The following is a 19065-nucleotide window of genomic DNA, read 5'->3' as shown; positions in this document are numbered from 1 at the left end:
CGTGGCATATTTTATGCCAATGTACTGCAAAGGGGTCTTGTGAGATATTACATTATTGTCACTACAGACACTACAAGCCATCATATATTTCGCCAATGTCAGTTTTCCACTCTGCTCCAAAAAGAGAAAGCAGAGGTAAATGACGGGAAATTGACTTGATAAGAGAGGAATCTTGTACTATTTTGTTCTTTTTTCCTTTTTCCACCTATAAAAGTGTCTTGGTAGGTTATGGCCTACCAAGACTTTACTATAGAATGCAAAACCGCGGACCTGTAAAAGTGTCTTGGTCATGACTTGTGTAGTTAATTTATTAAGGAACACTTGCATAATAAGGAAGAGAAGTTAATGTATTTAGTCGCAGAGTAGTCTGTAGTTGAAGTCAAATCCGCGTATCAAAACAATTCCGCCTTCCATTCCACCATGTGAATCGAACTGCTTTGTTTTTGACTAAAATAATTGCTCTTGCACCAGTCAATGAAGAATTAAGGATAAAACTGGAAGAGAAAATGAACCACGAGAATCCAACCTCTCTTCTGAGATCAGTTAAAACAACAGCTTGTTGAAAGCAAAGCTCGCTTCCGGCTTAACCAAGATGGCTGACCCTGTTATCTCTCTTGTCATTGGGAGAATTGTTGATCTGCTGAATAAAAATTCTGTTTTTCTGAAAGATGTTGAACGACAAGTTGAGAAACTCAAAGATGATCTGGTCTGGATGCGGTGTTTCCTGAAGGATGCAGAACAGAGGCAAGATGAAGATGCGAGGATCCGCAACTGGGTTTCTTTAGTCAGAGCTGCTGCCTACGATGCGGAGGATGTCATTGAGATCTTTGCCAGCAAAGTTGAGTTCTTCACAAAGGACAAGGGACTCGTCACCAAATTGACGTATTATCCCTTGAAAATTGTGAACCGCTACAAGATAGGCAAAGAGATTAAATCCTTACAGATGAGGCTCAATGACATGGAGACGAGCCGTGACAAATACGGTATAAAAAATCTTGGAGAGGGGACGAGTACACATGGAGAAGAGCTTCAACGGATCCGGCGATCGGTTGAGGACAAGGATATAGTGGGCTTCGAGGAGAAAACAAAATCCCTGGTGGCAGAACTTTTGAAAGAGGACAAAAACCGCCGTCTGGTTTCAATCGTCGGCATGGGAGGTGCTGGTAAGACAACTCTAGCCAAAAAAGTTTATAACCATGCTGATGTCAGGACAAGATTCGATTGCCGTGCTTGGGTCTGCGTCTCTTCAAGCTACAATCACAAAGAGACGCTGAGGACAATCATAAAGCAATTAAATCCGATAACTAATGAGCTACTTGACATGTTGGAAAAGATGCAGGAGCAGGACTTGGAAGAAAGGCTCCGTCAAGATCTACAAGACAAGCGTTATCTTGTGGTGCTTGATGATGTATGGAAGGAAGAAGCGTGGGATTGTCTTGCTGGGGCCTTTCCTGATGTTAATGCATCAAGTAGACTGCTACTTACAAGTCGCAATCTGGAGGTTGCCCAACACGCAGATGCTCTTAGCCACCCGTGTGAGTTGAAAACTTTGGGGCAGGAAGACAGCTGGCAGTTGTTTCTCAAAATGGCCTTAGGCCATGGAGCTAATGCTGGGTGTCCTCCGGATTTGGAAGAAGTAGGCAGAGAGATTACAAGAAGATGTGATGGTCTGCCGCTGGCCATCACGGTTATAGGTGGGCTGCTAGTGGCAAAGAAAAAGTTGAAGAGTGAATGGGAGAAAGTTCTCAACAACTTCAGCACATACCTGTCAAGGAGCCAGAGTGGGGTATTAGCAATTCTGGAATTAAGTTATGCAGACCTTTCTCCCAAACTGAAATTTTGCTTTTCGTATTTGGGTTTGTTTCCAGAAGACCACGTGATTTCTGTGCGCAAGTTGATCCGTATGTGGGTTGCAGAGGGAATAATCCAGAAAAGAGATGCAAAAAATTTGGAGGAAACTGCAGCATATGATGTAGAACAACTTTGTAGCAGGAATATGGTCCAAGTGGCAGAAACGACTGTTGATGAGAGGATTAGAAGCTGCAGAGTCCATGATTTGCTGCGAGAGCTTGCAATCAGAAAGGCAGAGGATGAAAATTTTTTTCAGATCCATGACACCAGAGATGATGAAATATCAGCCAAATCCAGGTACCTTGCTGTTCATAGTCTCCCTCTGGATAAAAATTATTTTGGGTCTTCGACCCCTCCTCTCCGGTCTCTGCTTTTTTTCAATGTCCGCTGTCACAGGAAAAACATTAGTCTTATCTTCAAAAGTTTCAGAAAGCTGAGGATACTAGACCTTGAGAATGTTAATATGTACTTTAATTTGCCAAAAGGAATTCGTGAAGTCAGGCTTCTAAGGTACCTCAATTTAAGAGGCACATACATTAGCAGGCTCCCTCATTCCGTCGGTTGCTTGCGATACCTACAAACTCTTGACATACGGAACTCTGAATATCGATTACCAGTGAAAGTTTCAAATTTCATTTGGAAGCTTGAAAGTTTACGGCATCTATATGCGTATTGGATGGTATGTGATGTGCCTCTTAAGATTGAAGGATTGAGGAATCTCCAGACTCTGTCAGGCATACGCTTTGAGGACGTCATGCATAATAACATGATAACTTTGACAAGTCTTCAGAAACTGGAGATTGTAGTGGATGACAAGTCAGAGATAGACAAACTCTGCATGCATTTATCTGAGGTTGGAAACCTAAAGACGCTACATCTTTATCGTCCTGTAGTAGGAATAAAGTGGCCACAATCTCTAGCTGGACTTTCTTGCCTCCATCATGTAACAGAGCTTGAGCTAGTCGGGCTGGATTTGAGAATGCTGCCTCCTGATTTCCCTCCAAATCTCTCTCGCTTGTCTTTGAGATCCACGTATCTCATGGATGACCCAATGCCAGTACTGGAGAAGTTGGGACAGCTGTCGTTCCTAAAAATGAAAGCTACATATTTTGGACCACACCATGTGGTCATTTCTAGGCACGGGTTTCACCAATTGAAATTCCTTGAGCTCAGCCGCCTATGTGCTTTGGATGAAATAAAGGTGGAGAAAGGTGCATTGCCACAGCTCCGGTGCCTGAGAATCAGGAGCTGCAGCAGATTACGGAAGTTGCCGGAAGAGCTGAAGCAGGTATCTAGTCTTGATGCGCTTGAGCTTGTGGACATGCCGAAAGATTTCATCAGTAGGCTTGATGCGGACCTGGTATCCAGTGTCCCTAACCTCAGAATATTTTGACTCGCAGAAGGAAAGAAGTTGGTATTTGTATTTCGCGCATAGAATGGATATATTTTGATAAAAATATCCTCAAAATATAGAATGGTATTTGTATATCCTCAAAATATATTTTTTGAGCCATGATTTGACAAAAAAAATTATTTACTTGCATCACAAATACAATTTCTATCACACCTTTTCATTTTCTTAGTCATCTTTTTATCTTACATATATTATATCATAAAAAGTACTATAGTAATTATTTCAAATAATCTTCTGTACAAATCTGTGTACTTTTACCTTTATACTCTCATTTATTTATTATTCTCTCTAGTGAGCGGCCCCTGAATACGGGCACAAGTGCAGTCTATTTATTACGAAAGGCATTTATAATAATTCTTATACACCAATTTTTTTTTTTCTTGTGTTAGTGGAGGCTTCCTTTAACAGTTGTATGCTCACTTTTGAGTCTGATTCAGCTGTTAGTTTCTTTCCCCTGTCTTCCATGCAAATTCCATCCCGTAAATTAATGCCCACAGCTCTGTTTCAGTGTTGGTGGCTGAATCCAATGTTTGCTGAGAATCCTCCCACCCAGCAGCCTTGGATTCCCAGCTGCAGCCCCGTCGACGTCATTAGTTTCTTCCAACCTATTGGGAGGCTCTAGCCGTCCAATGTAGCGCAGCACTTCTGGCAACTTTCTTGCGGGGATGGCTTTAGCTCTTGTATGAACCTTTTGCTTCCTCCACAATCTTCTGTAGGTTGAGGTTCCTCCGAGTCCAAGTCATTTTGTGAGATTGCCTCGTTCCTAAAGACAATGATGTAATTGCTCACTTTTATTGTGCTTTTAACTTTTTGACTAGTTTTCATATGGGGTAAATTGCATATATTTATGTTTGAAGGGGGTAAAGTGTGACTACTAAAATTAGTTGTAACGCATGTGAAATAAAAAAAGTAATTATAAAAAATAAAAAATAATCAAAAAATGTGTTTATAATACAAATAAAAAAAATTAATTATTATTTTTTTAAAAATGTCGTAGATGCCCAGATAAATTAAACTCGGGTGTTATTAATGAAAGTGAACTGAGTACCTTGATTGCTATTTGTCTGTTCAATTTTTTTAACGAGTATTCATTAACTACTCTTTTTTTTTTTTTTTTTTTTGTCGACGGAGTGGGGTGTTCGGGTCAAGTCCGTAAAGGCGGCCCGACTAATCCCCACTTCGGCCCGGCCCAGCGCCCCAACCGGACCTAGCACGTTAAATGCACGGCGAACTGATGTTGCTGCGGAGGTTCGACTCCAGGACCTAACGGTTTTTATGCATTCTCCATAATTAATTTTATCTTTTCAAAAATCTTGTACCTCAACTATGTTTTATACAGATTCTTTTCTGTTTTACCATCCCAAAGAAAAAAGGTTGTTGTATATGCATAGATTGATTAGTATCGCTCTGTTTATATGAAATCTTTGGGCATGCAATCAATTGCTGCTTTTGTTGCAGAATATTTCTTGTTTATTCTTTTGGGAAACGGAATCAGTGAAACAGATTCATCCTCACATAACTAAAAGAATTTCTGCGACAAACTAGTATAAACCATCCATATTTTATATTGAGGGTTCCTATGTGGTGTTCAACATTTTTGTGTGAGAGATGGCTCTTCGATTTGGACTTCTTTTTTCCTAGTGATTTTGTACAGTTCCAAAAGTTCTAGTCAATGGTCAAGAATCAGTTTGTACTTTATTGACAAACTAGACAAAATTAGATTTTGTGTTGCTAATTAGATGAGTATTAATATAATATGCAGTATCAACGAAATAACAACTTATCTATTGAAAGACGAGAAATTTCTAAACAATCAAATATGCCCCTAAATTCAGAAAATATATAAAAAAAAGGACAAAAAAACCACGTGTTGGTGTGTGACTTCTATGTGCATATTTTGTTTTTTGTGCCAGTAGACTTTTAGATAGTTTATCCTCTTTTTTTTTTTTTGGTCAAATGTTATCTTTTCTAGTATTTTTAGTCAAAACGCGTTCTTTTTTTGCCCTTTTTTACACTCCAATCTAAACAAAATAATAGTTGTTCCCTATTTATCTCCTTGATTACTTCAACCTGTGGCCTATTGGTTACGGGTAAAATGTTTTACCAACTAGACTGCGCTTCATTCTTAATTAAAATTTGTTTAAACAACAATTTATCCAGTTCATAATATCTTTAACTAAAGGGCCTGAATCTTGAAATTCAAATGGTGTTGACTAAAATAGAAATAATAAATATATTTCTACCTTTAAATTAGTGCGTGCAATAACATCTGAAGTCATGAATAAAATAAGTTAGCAAATTTATTAAATGATGGCCTACTTGATTGGCTGGTCAAACTTTTGAATAGGGAAGAGAAGTTGATAGCTTCAAATTTAAGAGCCATCAAAAAATTAAGAATTGTAAGCCTCACAAATTAATTATTTCAAAGTATCAGTGAAGAATTAGTAATATTAAGCTAAGCTATTAATACAGTACTAACATTGTCTCTGCTGGATAGGTCCTCATAATTTTTGGGGCTCATTGTTGTATAATTCAGACGAACGCCCAGAAAATTAATGAATGTCAACGGGAAAAAAAAGTTATCCATTACCTTAAGAGAAAATTATAACGAAAAAAATTTCTTGGAGTTTAGGAAAATTACGAATAATCCAGTTGTATTTTAAGCACCATAATAAAAAAAATATTTATGGTTTTAAAATCTACACTTGGCTCTCATAAGTTCAACGGAAAACCATAAATGGTAGCCATTTTATATCACCATGCAGTCCAAATTAATTAATGTTGTGAAAACCACTAGAAATGTATTGAAAACAAAAATGTGGATTTTCTGACTTGTTGAATTGATTTTCAAAGGTAAAAAAAAAGTTTTAAGATTTACCATTAGAAATATTTTGATTTTCAGTGACTTGTCTTAGTTCCCCTGACAAGCTGTGATGACTATTTTCTATAGTGTGATATGACAAAAAAAGAAATTAATTCTTTGATGTTTACCTTTTAATTTAGAGAGGGGCTAAATCCACAGCCTCACATCTTAGACCCACACCCTAAAGATCAAAATGACATTAAAGCCCTTTACTTTTAATGGTTTTCTTCTAACCTTTTGCAATTCCAAATTTATGCTTGCATACACTACGAGCAATCTGCTTAGCATTTTGTTCTTTAACCAATTTTACAATTATCTCGTCTTCTACATGTTTTCAACAGAAAACTCTTGGGCCTATAGGATGTTTAATGTGTATTTTTAATTTTTTTTCCCTCCTTTTCTTATCTTAATTTTTGTTTTTTTTAAATATATAACAATCGAAATTATTATAGTACTATTCATGTTCCTTGCAAAAATTGCTAATATTTCAGCACTTATATGTAACTCCATTGGAGATTTTGGGAGCTAATTAAACATTATGCAAATTTATGGATCATTGGATGTTTCTTTTGCATTTTCAGTTTCTTTTATAGGGTGCATATCTATTATGTTGAATTAGTTGTGGAGTAACAGTTTTGAAGTAGACATGAACTCTAACTCTATTACCTAACTTGATAGGTTTCATGAATTTATTATTGTTTAAATATACTTAATGCAATACAAATTATTAAAAAAAAAAAAAACATGTGATGAATATAAAAAGAATTAGGAAAATAATTGAAAGAATAGTGTTATGGCAAATTGTTTTTAGTGAATGAAATGATAATTTTGGAATTGTAAAAAGTTATAAGTGAAAGTCATTAAGTGATAAGGGTTTAGTTGTCATATTGGTAATTAGGACAATGCAGTCATTAAGGATAATGCTGTACACTTAACAGGGCAGAAAGAAGTAAAAAACAGAACCATATTAAGCAGTAGAAAGCAGTGAAAAACAGATTTCAAGTATAAATCCTTAAAGGTAATGCCCTAAAAGATAGCAACATGTAATGAACAACACCATAAAATACAGGGCTAAAGCATTTTAATTTATATTTCTTCATCTCTTAACGTGAGAAATGCCAATATGCAACCACGCTAATTCAGCACACAACCAGTCTAATGGTAAGTAATGCCATCACAAAGTCCAAAAGGATTGGCAGGCTAATTCAAATCATGAGCCAGTACAGCTTGCATAGCAGCTGATCAGCACAAAAAATCAGTTCATATCCTAAAAAGGAATGTCAAACCTCCATCGACTTGACCTGAAAATGTGCAGATTTTGTTATTTGCAAGACAAGAGCATCCCTCTTGCTCAGATCTCATTGTCAGGTCATTGGATAACATGGAAGAAGGAAAAACATCTACTCGATCTAGAGCGGTTGGAACTTGGTTCAGACATGCACCTTCAGAGTACAATTGCATGTACATGGTACTCAAGGACTTAATTTAAACCAGTAGCTTTTATCTACCAAATCTCGTAACTGATACACAACAGAGGGCATCTATGAAAACAGATCTTATCTGCAACTACAGTCGGGAAAATTTTCCAGGAAAAAATGGAGGGAGACCAAAAGGCATGCAGAAATATGAGTAGCATGACAGTTCAGAACAATGAATTCGAGAACAGGCATGACCAAAGTTACTATTCAAGAAAAAGGAACAATTTCACCACAAGTCTTTTAGTTTTGTTTTTCACTTTGTCTGCAAAGCAGCAAGTGTTAGCATTCAGCTTTGCTTACTCGACACTCCAGCAACCTCATTTTGTACGCCATGCAATCACACTGCATGTTATCCCATTCAAGAAGTACAATTCCGGTTCCAATGTCTTTCAACCTCAGTCAATATAGGAACTTGTTTGGGCTCTTCCAGATCAAATATCAACCTTTAATTTTTTGCAAATCACTAAAGAGGTGTATATACACCACATTAAGGTTCTTACCTTAGATAACCTTCCTCCTTTACAAAAGCATACACAAGTCCTGCCTGAGTGCAGTCAAAAGAAACGGTAGAAAGGAAACTAGAAAAACACACAACCTAGAGATAGTTCTAATGACAAAGCATGTTTAGACAAAACCTCAGCACCATGATTACATTCCTCTAATAAGAATTAAGAAAGAGATACTACAGTTGTCAATTTCCTCCATCAAACTTTGGCAGTCCAATATTAATGGCCTCAGCTAGCAGTTTTGTTTCTCCCTGATGCAATCAACCAAAATTTCTTAGTCAGATTCAATTAAAACATTATAAATATTTTGAGACACTGTAATTCTTGCCCCAACCTTAAAGCACGTAGTTCTGCTACCATATTAGAATTAACACCAATATTCATTGCAAAAGCAAGAACAAATCACCACAATGATTCCTGAATAGCCCTCTAATATCAGCATTCTGGTTTGGTAGAGAACCACCATCAACATTTAAAGTTAGCCAGCCCATGAGAGGACACCAGTGAAAATTTTGATGTGCAGGGAAAGTGAGATATAATAAGGCATGTGATGAGTCACAATTGTTGTACCACCACCTTGCTATGCTAAAATTGTTGTGGAATCAAACAGTTAGCCTCTGAAGATAAAATTATTCTTGGCAAGCTGAATACTACAGAGAGTATAGACATGAAAGGTATTAGTTAAAAAACCTTTACTCATCCTGAATACAGGAAAGTCCTTTTGATGTGTTCTATGTGAAGAAACATTTCCCCAAACTAGTTGTCTGCTCAGACATTCCCATATGAAACGCTCCAAAGTTTCAGAATCTGTCTTGCGTGGACAGATATCACAGGGGTTTTGTGAGATTTGTAAAGATGACAAAAGGGGCTTATCATGACTTATCTTCAAGAGAAGGAACTGAATTCCAGGGCGAAATTTTGGCCTCCGGTACTTTGGTACAATACAATCAGCAAGTATTACATCACATCTAGTACAAACTTGTCAATCATTGTAACTTTCACAAAAGTATTTTTCCAACAGGAAACTGGGTAGCTATATAGCCAACCATCTAACCACTAAGATTTAATGACTATTTAAATAAGATTAACACATAATTGAATAGGCTTTTACCAAATAAGCATGCATAGATTTCCAACCGTCAAACCCCAAGGTTCTGTTGGCCTTCATTTCTGACAATAGCAAATAGGCGAGACAAGACTTTCGCAAAAGGCCTTAACATCTCTAAACTTATCTCCAGCAAATAACATATCCCTCCTAGTTTCTCCTGTCAAACTATGCACAACGAGTTTCTGATTCACATACAAAACAAGATCATCATCCCCCAGCAGGCAAATAGGTAAAGGAAGAGCCGCATAGTTTTGTGTAGTAACACTAAACTTGGTCCAAGATTCTTCAACACCATACCCCTTCATCATCCAAACATCAATACAATAACCCATAGTTGCAACCATTGTTAGACATCCGTCAAGAACTGCAATACGAGAGAACAAACAGTTTTCTGGACGAGAAGAAGGCAGTGGCAGGAGCTTTAATTCCTCGCAACTCAAATCGAAAGCTAAAATTAGTGAAACATCAGACTTCACCAACCAATGTATAGCACCATTCAGAAACACCCCAGAAAGAAAATGAAGACGATAACGCAAAACGTCAATTCTCCTCCAAGTTCCGCTCCTCAGACTAAAAACATCGAGATGAACATCATTAGTAATCCGTTCACAATTCGATAACGTGACGACTTTATAGTCATCACTAGACCTATCATAACCGAAAGCACCCCCAATTGGAAGAGCCACCGGAGCCAAAGGGTTCGCGGGTAATTCCACGAGCTCCATGGTTGTGGGGTTTATCAAGTAGTACATAAAATCAAGGTTACTTAGCCGTCTAAAGGGATGTTTGATCTTGAATTCTGAAACTAAGACCAACCCATTGCAAGAACCAACAATATCGGCGTCAGTCAATTGGTTTTCTAGAAGTGTGAGCCTTTTTAAAACGCCATCGTGGTCAGCGCTGCCAGTAGGGGTGAAAGTTAGGGTGGACAGAGTTGATTTTTCGATGGGAGGGGAAGAAGAAATAAGGATATATTTCTGGGGTTGATGGTGGTGGAGAGTGAGGTGAGCTTTGATGAACAGTGGGTCGGAGAGAAGAGAACGCCATGGCTTCGAAACGCACCTGAATTTGCCGACGGATCTTGCGGGGAGGCGCAAGAGTATGTCGATAATGAGTTCTTGGGGAATATTTGGGGCTAGGTCTGCCGTCGACACCGGCAGCTGGGATCCATCCAACTGATTCAGGGACATAGACTTTGCAGATGGGGGAGATGGACGCTGGTGGTTGAGGGAGGTGGTGGCGTTGTTTCGAGAATTGGCGAATACGATAGGCTCAAAAACATAGGTGCAACTCCTATTGAATGTCGGCACACAGCAGGGGGCACAGGAGCTGAAATTCTTTTTTTTTTTTTTTTTTTTTGAATAGGAGATTATTTGAAATAAAATTTAAAAAAATACTATAACATTTTTTATAATGTAATATATATAAGTAAAAAAAGCGATTAAAAAGATAAAAAAATTGTTAAAAAGTACATGCGATGCAACCAAAAAATGTTTTGCAAATAAAACTCAACCCAAACACATGCAGTATCTTTTATCTTTTCATGTGGCCCAAACTGGCATTGTAAAAGCTATTAGAAGTGAATTGAAAGCATAATTTTAGGAGAGGAAAAAAGTTTAGTATGAGTAATGCTCTTTTTATAAACTTAGCAGCTCAATAGTCTGGTTCCCTCGATTATTAGTTACCCCAACAGCCAATAAGTTTCTATTTTCTTAATGACCATTTGTATCATGTAACATGATAAAAAAGAACAAAATTGCTTCTATGCTTACCTTTCAATTCACATTTTGATACAAGCACGACAGGTCAAAGGTGGAGGATTATTTGTCAACCAAAGTTCTCAAAGACTTTTGCACAGTATGATGTGAAAATATTGACCACTTTGCTTTTGCTCTATACAACTCAATCAAACGAGCAATACACAATAATATTTGCACTCGAGGGCTACTAACAAGGGGTGCAGACAATGGTACGCACAACAAAAAGCAGTCTACATTCCTCCCTTGAAGGCAGTGAGCGTCCTCTTCAGGTGAAAACCAACATCTACTGTATGTTGCTCCATCTTGAAGTGAGAGATGGCATTATACCAGTGTATGTGTCTAAGAAATGGCCTGGCAAAATTGTGAGTTTCAGTACACAACCATGATAATTGAAATCATGAATCAGTTGCATTCACATCAGCCGATCAGCACATAAAATCAGTTCAAATGTAAGAAAATACTGTCAAACTTCCATTCAGTTACTCAACCTCAAAATATGCAGATTTTGAATTACGGGAGGCAAAAACTTCCTGCTTGTTCACATCTTATTGTCAGGTCATGGGATACCACGGATGAAAGAAAAACATCCGCTCAATCTATAGGGCAATTTGGAATTTAATTTCAAGGATGCAACTTAACAGTTCGATTGCATCCTACGAGGTGCTAAAAGACCTATCCAAAGCAGTAGCTTTTATCTAGCAAATCCATTGACTAATACAGAAGAGGGCAATCAGTTAAAATAGATCCATTCTATAACTATAGCCACAATCTATATATAAAAAAAACACGCAGGGACACCAAATATCATTCAGAAATACCAAGGAGATTAACTCTTTAGAACTGTGAGCTTGAGAACAGAACCTACAATAGCTGAACACTATCCACAAGTCATTTTAGCTTTCTTTTACCCCTTTGTCTACAAAGTAGCAAGTGTTAGAATTCAGCTTTCGTACTTGACACTAGCCACAAAGAGGTTCCAGCAGCCCCACTTCATACACTATACAATGACACTACAATGCTGTCCCAATGAAGAAGCAATTTCATTTCCAATTTCTTTGACTTCAATCAATAATAGAACGTCTTTTGACTCTTCTAAGTCAAATTTCATATTTCAGAATGTTTTTGTTCAACAAAATCACCGAGGTACAAACTTGTCAATGATTGAAACATCAACAAAAGTATAACAAAACCATTATCAAATCTTTTTTAAACTCATATAGTCATCCATCTAACCACAACAATTCAATGACAACCGAAATAAGATTAACACACGGTTCAACAGGCTTGCAAGCTTTTACCTTATAATCGATTTTGCACCGTCAACCCTCAAGATTATGTTGCTCTCCAATTCTGACAGTAGTAAATAGGCGACACAAGGCTCTCAGAAAAGCCAATAAGGTATCTCAAGTGACCTCCAATGCCGGTAACCACCATATCCCTCCTAGTGTTCTCTGTCAAGTTATGCACAACCAATTTCTGTTCCTTAACATTCAAAACAACATTATCATCCCCCAATAGGCAAACAACATCATTGAAATAAAAGTAGTTAGGTGTAGCAACACTAAACTTAGTCCACGATTGTCCAATGCCATACTCCTGCATCACCCAAATATCCATCTGATGAAATGTTTGCTTCACAAGCATTGCAAGACATCCACCTAAATCTACAAGCTTAAGAGGATCAAATTCACCTCTAGGAATTGGCACTGGATTAAATTTCTCGCAAGTCAAATCAAAAGCTATTACTGAATGATCTCCAGAATCAGAGCAAGCCAACCAATGTATAGCACCATTCAAGAAAACCCAAGAACGAAAATCAAGATGATAAGGCAAACTATTAATTCTCTTCCACGATCCACTCCTCAAACTAAAAACATCAACAGAAGTTTCATTCCTCGTGGGTTCATCACACGAGACAGTAACGATCTTGTAATCATCATTAGAACTATCATAACCCAAAGCACCCCCAATTAGAACAGCCTCCCGAACCAAAGGGCTAGCGGGCAATTTCACTACCTCCATGGTCGTGGGGTTTATCAAATACATGGTATCCCGGAAGCCTATCTGCATTCTGAATCCTAACACCAACACCAACCCGTTGCAAGAACCAACAATTGAGGCGTACTTCGAAGATGGGTTCTCTAAAATGTTCTCTGAAAGGTTGAGCTTTTGCAAAACGGCTTCGGAACCAGGCTTGTCAGCGGTGGTGAAGGTTAGGGTGTAGATGCTGCGTGAAGAGGGAGGAACGGGGGAAGTAGAAAAGAAGATGAGTTTTTGGGTGTAATGGCGATGAAGAGTGAGGTGGGCTGTGATGAATAGTGGGTCGGAGAGTAGAGATCGCCATGGCTTCGAGACGCACCTGAATTTACCGATGGATTTCGCCGGAAGACGTAAGAGTATGTCGACTGTGAGTTCTTGGGGAATATTTGGGGCTAAGGCCGCCTTGGCCACCGGCATTTGAGATTGATGGAGTTTCTTTAGGGACATGGATTATCGTACTCTAGTTATGTACTGACTTGCAGATGGGGACGGTGGTGGACTGCTGGTGGAGGTAATGGTGGCTCTGGTGGTGGCAGACAGGACAAAGCGGCGCACTTATTTTGAGATTGCCTCTAATAATCCTTTTTTTTTCTGAGCAAGATTTTTTTTTAGCAAGATAATAATTATTTGTGTAGCACTTATTTGTTAAAAAATTATTTGCTTGCACTACAAATATATTTTTTTAATTATTTTTTTATTTCACATACATCATATTACACAAAAGTATTACAACAATTATTTCAAATAATCTAGTACTCAAACAATATATATTGTTAGCATAATTTTTTAATAAACACAAAAAAAATATCTCAAAATATAATGAAACCTATCTATTCAAGTTAAAATTGGGTCTGCTTGAAAGCATGTTTTTTAGACTTGTTTTTATTAGAAAAGTTTTTTACAATCTTGTTTACAGTAATTTCCAAAAAAAAAAAAAAAAACACTCCAAAGTTTTAAACTACATACTAAAAAATATTCAAAAACACATAAAGTTTTTTCTTCTTTCATCCTCAAACCACCATCGCTACAAGGCAGCAATTCACATTCCTCCCTTACAAGGCAGCTAGCGTTCCATCTTCAGGTGAAAAACAATCTTTAAGCAAGTCTTAAAGCTACAAGCCTGAACTGGCGAGGTTGGGTTTGAGAGCTTGCAATTTTTATACCATGAAAGGAAATGAAGTATACTTAAGTGGGATTTATTCTCATGCATACTTTTACATACTAACAGTAGATATTACCATAAAAATTTATGTATAACGTAAGCGAGTAAAGCTTCTTCTTCCACTGAAAATCATATGCATAGTGAATCTCCATATGGGAATATGTGCATTAATGCATTCAAATGCTTTGTAGCTCTATTTATTTCATAGCGTGTCAGCATAAGATGTGATTAACCAATGCAGCAGCACCAAAGCAACCTCTGTGATGATTTGTTATCAGATCGTACCACTCCAAGGTTGAAGTCATAAAATGCTGCATATCTTCGCATCTGAAATTTTATCAAGGAACCTATTACTCTGGGGAAAGAAGTAACAGCTATTTCAAAGTATAAATTCTTGGCAGCTTCCATATAAAAAGGTTACAGAATGTTACACATAACATTGCAAAGAAGAGAGCTGAAACATCAAAATGTATGTTTTGCCGTTACCATATAAGCATCTAAGGAATGGCATGGAAAAAATTAATGTGTCAGCACACAATGATGGTAATTGAAATCATGAATCAGCTGAGAGCACATGAATCGCATCAGGCACATAAGATCAGTTCAAATGTAAGAATAATGTCAATCTTCCATCAAAGTTTGCTGATTCTGTATTTATGCAATGTAAAAACATCTCTCAGGTTCACATCATTTTGTCAGGTTATAGGATGACACTACTGAAGAAAAAACATCCACCCAATCTAGAGCAAATTGGAACTTGGTTCAAGGATGCACCTTCACAGTACAATTGCATGGTGCTAAATTTAAACTAGGAGCTTTTTAGCAGATCTAGTAACTGATAATGAAGAGGCCAAATTATCAAAACAGATCCTTTCTGTAATTATAGCTGCAAAAGAACAAATGATAGATGGAGACCAAAAAGCAAGCAACCAAGTGGAATGGCTTTTCTGAATAATGAATCTGGAAGCAGGCATGTAAGTTATAATTTAACACAAAGCTACAACTATTCAATGCTGTCCTTTTTGTCAGATTTCTTTTTACCTTATCTGCAAAGCAGCAAACTGTTATCATTCGGCTTTGCTCACTAGTCACAGAAAGAATCCACTAATCCCACTTTATGTTATGCAATGACATTATCACAAAATGCTCATACTCACCCCTGAGCGCATAATTTAATGCTAATTCAATGTTCCACCATTTAAGAAGCACAATTTCATTTCCTATTCCTTTGACTTCTATGAATTTAAGAACCTGTTTCGGCTTTTTTTTTTTTGTTTTTCGGACACGATGAATTTTATTCTACACCCACTCCTATTCTATACTAGAGGAAGGGGAGGACTCAAAGATCAAAGGGAGAATCCGAAGGAGACTAAACCACTGCCGGACTAGTCGGGTGCAAGTGCTGATGAAATTTCCAGGAAATCCTGAATTTTTAGATTTGATCCGTCGATCTACATCCAAGGAGAGCTCTGGTGGCCAACCACTTTCGGAGTGGTTGGGTTTGTTTCGGCTGTTGTAATTGTAAATTAATCACCTCTTTTCAAAAGCTTTGCTTCAATAAAATAAGCAATTACTGAATAATTTCTAGTACAAATTTGTCATCATGAAACTTCAACAATATAAGAAAACCAATATCCAACCTTTCTGAAGCAGGACAAAAGATGACAATATAGCCATGCATGTAATCACTAAGAAATGAAGACAAGATAAAAAAGAACGTTACATAACACAATAGACTTGTAAGCTTTTACCTTCAGTAGCATTAACTTCCAGCAATGATCCCTCAGGGTTGTGTTGCCCTCCGTTTGACTGCTGCGAGATAGGTGAGACAAGGCTCTCAGAAAAGCCCACAACATCTCCAAAAATACCTTGAATGCCAGCAACCACCGTCGTACTTCCCTCTCTCAAGTTATGCACATAAAATTTCCAACTACTCGACCGCAAAACAACGTTATCATCCCCTAGTAGACAAATAGGTTGACAGAAAGACTCGCCTTCTGGTATAGGAACACTAAATTTAGTCCAAGATTCTCCAACGCCGTACTCCTTCATCATCCAAATATCTATCTCATGACTAGGTAGGTTCTCTTGGTCGTCCGCAACCATCATTGCTAGACATCCACCTAAAACTACAAGCTTGCGTGTCCGAAGATAACTTCCACCCTGATGAGGAGGAATAGTAGTATTAGGCCCTGGCAAAGGCTTAAATTCCTCACTAATCAAATCAAAAGCTACAATGAGTGAATCATCAAAAAGTGCTAACCAATGTATAGCACCATTGAGCCAGACCCCAGGACCAATTTGAAGATCATAAGGCAAACCATCAATTCTCTGCCAAGTTCTACTCCTCACACTAAAAACATCAAGAAAAGCATCAGAACTACTCGCAGGCTCGGCAACAGGGTCATGGTTACGCGACAGGGTCACGAATTTGTAATCATCATTAGAACTATCGTAACCAAAACCATCCCCGTTATTCAACGCCTCCCAGGAATAAGGTCTGTTTGGCAATTTCACTAGCTCCATGGTTGTGGGATTGATCAAATAGGCGGTATCAGGACCTGGTACTTGCTCTTTGTCGGGAAACGAGTCCCCTCCCATTCCTACATCTAAAAATAGCACCATCCAGTTCCTTCTCAATCTTTCTTCTAAAACTAGCACCAAACCATTGCAAGAACCAACAATTTTCGGATATAGCAAATTCTCTAAAAGGGGGAGCTTTCTTGAAACGCCAGCGTTGTCGAAACTGTCAGAGGATGTGGAAATTATGGTGGCGAGATTGGTTATACGGAGGGCGTTGTAATCCTTAAATGAAATGAAGATGAAGTTCTGAGGGTCATGGAGATGGAGATTGAGGTGGGCTTTGATAAATAGTGGGTCGGAGAGTAGAGAGCGCCATGGCTTCGAAACACACCTGAATTTTCCAACGGATATTAACAGGCAGCCGTAAGAATATGTCCGTCATCAGTTCTTGGGGAATAACTGGGGATAATTCAGCCATGGCTTCCTTGGTCAGCGGTGATCAGGTCCCAGATGGAAATTTGAAACAAATTAATAAAACAGTGAACAATTTTTTTTGGAATCAGAACTGAGTTAAAGTCTTGCAACTGGAATTGATCAACTGAAATGAAATTACAGAAGTTGGGAAAATGGATAAAGGAAAGAAGCCAAGAAGGTTCCACCCATCTAACTACGGATATGGATAAATAACAGTTCGACAGCTGTGAAATGAAATTACAGGAGTTGGAAAAATGGGCAAAAGGAAGAAGCCAAGAAGGTGCCCCCCAGCTAACTATGGAAATGGATGAATAACAGTTGCTGAAAAGTTTGTGTCCAGTGCAAGAAGGATGATAAGAAGACGTCCTTGTCCTGTCGCACCTCGGACTTGGATCGTTTTTACCGGGACCACGCCGCTGGATTAGAATGTAATTTCATTTGTTTAGAATGTAACTTTTTTTGTTTTTTTTTTTGTCAACACAGGGTGTCCGGGTCAATCCTTACCGGGCCCGACTAATCCCCTGCGACCCGGGAGAGAAAGTCCCACTCCACATCGAGCACGTTAACAACGGGACTCGAACCCTGGACAGGTCAGGAAGGTTGTCATATCCTAAGGAGGAGGAGCGGACCGCTCGAGCTATCCCGTGGGGACAAAAAACCAGCCACGTAAAGTGACAAGTTTGTGTCCAGCATCACCAAAGATGGTGATGACCACTGGACCAAATGTAGGGCTGTCAACGGGCCGGGTCCGGGCCAGAATTCATTATTCCGGACCCGGACCCGAATTACTATGCCGGATCCGGATCCGACCCGTTTACCCGACGGGTCTTTTATTCTATGTTCCGGATCCGGATCCTGCGGGTCCCGGATCCGGGTCTACCCGAACAAATTTACCAAATTTTATAATTTCTAATAAAAATGAGAAAAAAATATATTTGTAAACTAATTTCTAACTAATGCAAATAAAAAACCAAATAAGAAAAGAAATCAAATTAATTTTATTAAAATACATCACCCTAATCAAATTATATTGATAAATATATATTTTTTAAATTATTAATTCATTTATATCCGGATCCGGGTCTAATACGGGTCGGAATACTATATTCCGTATCCGACCCGTTTTTTGTTTGACAAAACGGATCCGGATCCGGATCCGGGAAACGGAATTAAATCCCTACCCATACCCGCAATAATTTTACGGATCCGGTCCGGATCCGGGTCTAGACCCGACCCGTTGACAGGCCTAACCAAATGGCCAGTGGCTTATTTCATTTGTTTAAAATGTAACTCTTTTTTTTTTTTTTTTGTTTAGAATGTAACTCATTTCTAACATTCTGTAATGATGGAACAAAATTTTGTTGATTCCACTTATGAAGTTGAAATCAATGTACAAAATATAGTTTGGACTTTACTTTTTTTTTTAACCAAATCATGAATATGAACCTTTATGGATGATTATTACCTGTAACCTTCCCTGCCCCATTTCCTCTGGGAAGCAACTACAGCCATGCAACTCAATATTTACTTTAATAGAATTGTTAATGGAGTGGACTAGCCTTAGCTGGAAAAGCCTGTTGAGTTTTATGTTTAATAAAATTTGTCGAACTTTGTATTAAATATATTATATTTGAATTAATTATGAGTCGAGCCTGAATTAAAAACTCCAGGTAATTAGTTTTTGAAGGCTGAACTTTTGTTATTTTGTCATTAAACTGGAGCCTCATTGACCTTTATTTAAATCTTCTGTATGTAATAGTTAAGTGGTAGGAAGTTGTGAAGAAAAATATAAAAAACAAAAGAATAATTTATATAAACATTAGACAGGGCATGGTCACTAAATATGGACTCTAGGGAACTTTTTGCATTTCCCAACAGTTAATGAG

At 38.0% G+C, this 19065-nt stretch overlaps 3 protein-coding genes across 5 annotated transcripts; 1 reads left to right on the top strand and 2 right to left on the bottom strand.

Annotated features, from left to right (window-relative positions):
• The first annotated feature begins 592 nt into the window (after positions 1–592).
• LOC140006038 (probable disease resistance RPP8-like protein 2) lies at positions 593–4725 on the top strand. Its single transcript, XM_072047615.1, has 2 exons — positions 593–3139; positions 3774–4725. The coding sequence occupies exons 1-2, from the start codon at positions 593–595 to the stop codon at positions 3885–3887; spliced, it is 2661 nt and encodes an 886-aa protein (XP_071903716.1). The 3' UTR covers positions 3888–4725.
• A 3310-nt stretch (positions 4726–8035) lies between these two features.
• Positions 8036–17572, bottom strand: LOC140006037 (F-box/kelch-repeat protein At3g23880-like). 3 transcript variants are annotated; one of them, XM_072047614.1, is made up of 5 exons: positions 15934–17572; positions 12279–14509; positions 10993–11331; positions 9224–9790; positions 8036–8363 (listed from the first exon to the last, which is right to left on the bottom strand). In XM_072047614.1, the coding sequence occupies exons 1-2, from the start codon at positions 16805–16807 to the stop codon at positions 14484–14486; spliced, it is 900 nt and encodes a 299-aa protein (XP_071903715.1). In that variant the 5' UTR covers positions 16808–17572; the 3' UTR covers positions 8036–8363; positions 9224–9790; positions 10993–11331; positions 12279–14483. The 3 variants fall into 3 exon arrangements, with proteins under 3 accessions (XP_071903715.1, XP_071903713.1, XP_071903714.1); XM_072047612.1 differs by lacking the exon at positions 8036–8363 and having other exon boundaries at positions 9012–9790; positions 15934–17570; XM_072047613.1 differs by lacking the exons at positions 8036–8363; positions 9224–9790 and having other exon boundaries at positions 10989–11331; positions 15934–17570.
• On the bottom strand, positions 9277–11282 carry LOC140005462 (F-box/kelch-repeat protein At3g23880-like). Its single transcript, XM_072046456.1, has 2 exons — positions 11215–11282; positions 9277–10513 (listed from the first exon to the last, which is right to left on the bottom strand). The coding sequence occupies exons 1-2, from the start codon at positions 11280–11282 to the stop codon at positions 9277–9279; spliced, it is 1305 nt and encodes a 434-aa protein (XP_071902557.1).
• Positions 17573–19065: the final 1493 nt, after the last annotated feature.

Source organism: Coffea arabica, chromosome 4e (assembly GCF_036785885.1).
Source record: "Coffea arabica cultivar ET-39 chromosome 4e, Coffea Arabica ET-39 HiFi, whole genome shotgun sequence".
In the NCBI taxonomy this organism is placed as follows: Eukaryota; Viridiplantae; Streptophyta; class Magnoliopsida; order Gentianales; family Rubiaceae; genus Coffea; species Coffea arabica.
The sequence above is the reverse complement of the archived record's forward strand: the minus strand, read 5'-3'. Positions and strand labels throughout refer to the sequence as shown.

What these genes read in the sequence shown, in the direction of transcription:
- LOC140005462 (XM_072046456.1), bottom strand. Translation starts at nt 11,282, where the DNA reads ATGGAGCAACATACAGTAGATGTTGGTTTTCACCTGAAGAGGACGCTC. An exon ending in ACTGCCTTCAAGGGAGGAAT is followed by an intron (nt 10,514 to 11,214) that starts GTAGACTGCTTT and finishes GACATTCAATAG; the next exon opens with GAGTTGCACCTATGTTTTTG.
- LOC140006038 (XM_072047615.1), top strand. Translation starts at nt 593, where the DNA reads ATGGCTGACCCTGTTATCTCTCTTGTCATTGGGAGAATTGTTGATCTG. An exon ending in TGCCGGAAGAGCTGAAGCAG is followed by an intron (nt 3,140 to 3,773) that starts GTATCTAGTCTT and finishes GCTCTGTTTCAG; the next exon opens with TGTTGGTGGCTGAATCCAAT.
- LOC140006037 (XM_072047612.1), bottom strand. Translation starts at nt 13,467, where the DNA reads ATGTCCCTAAAGAAACTCCATCAATCTCAAATGCCGGTGGCCAAGGCG.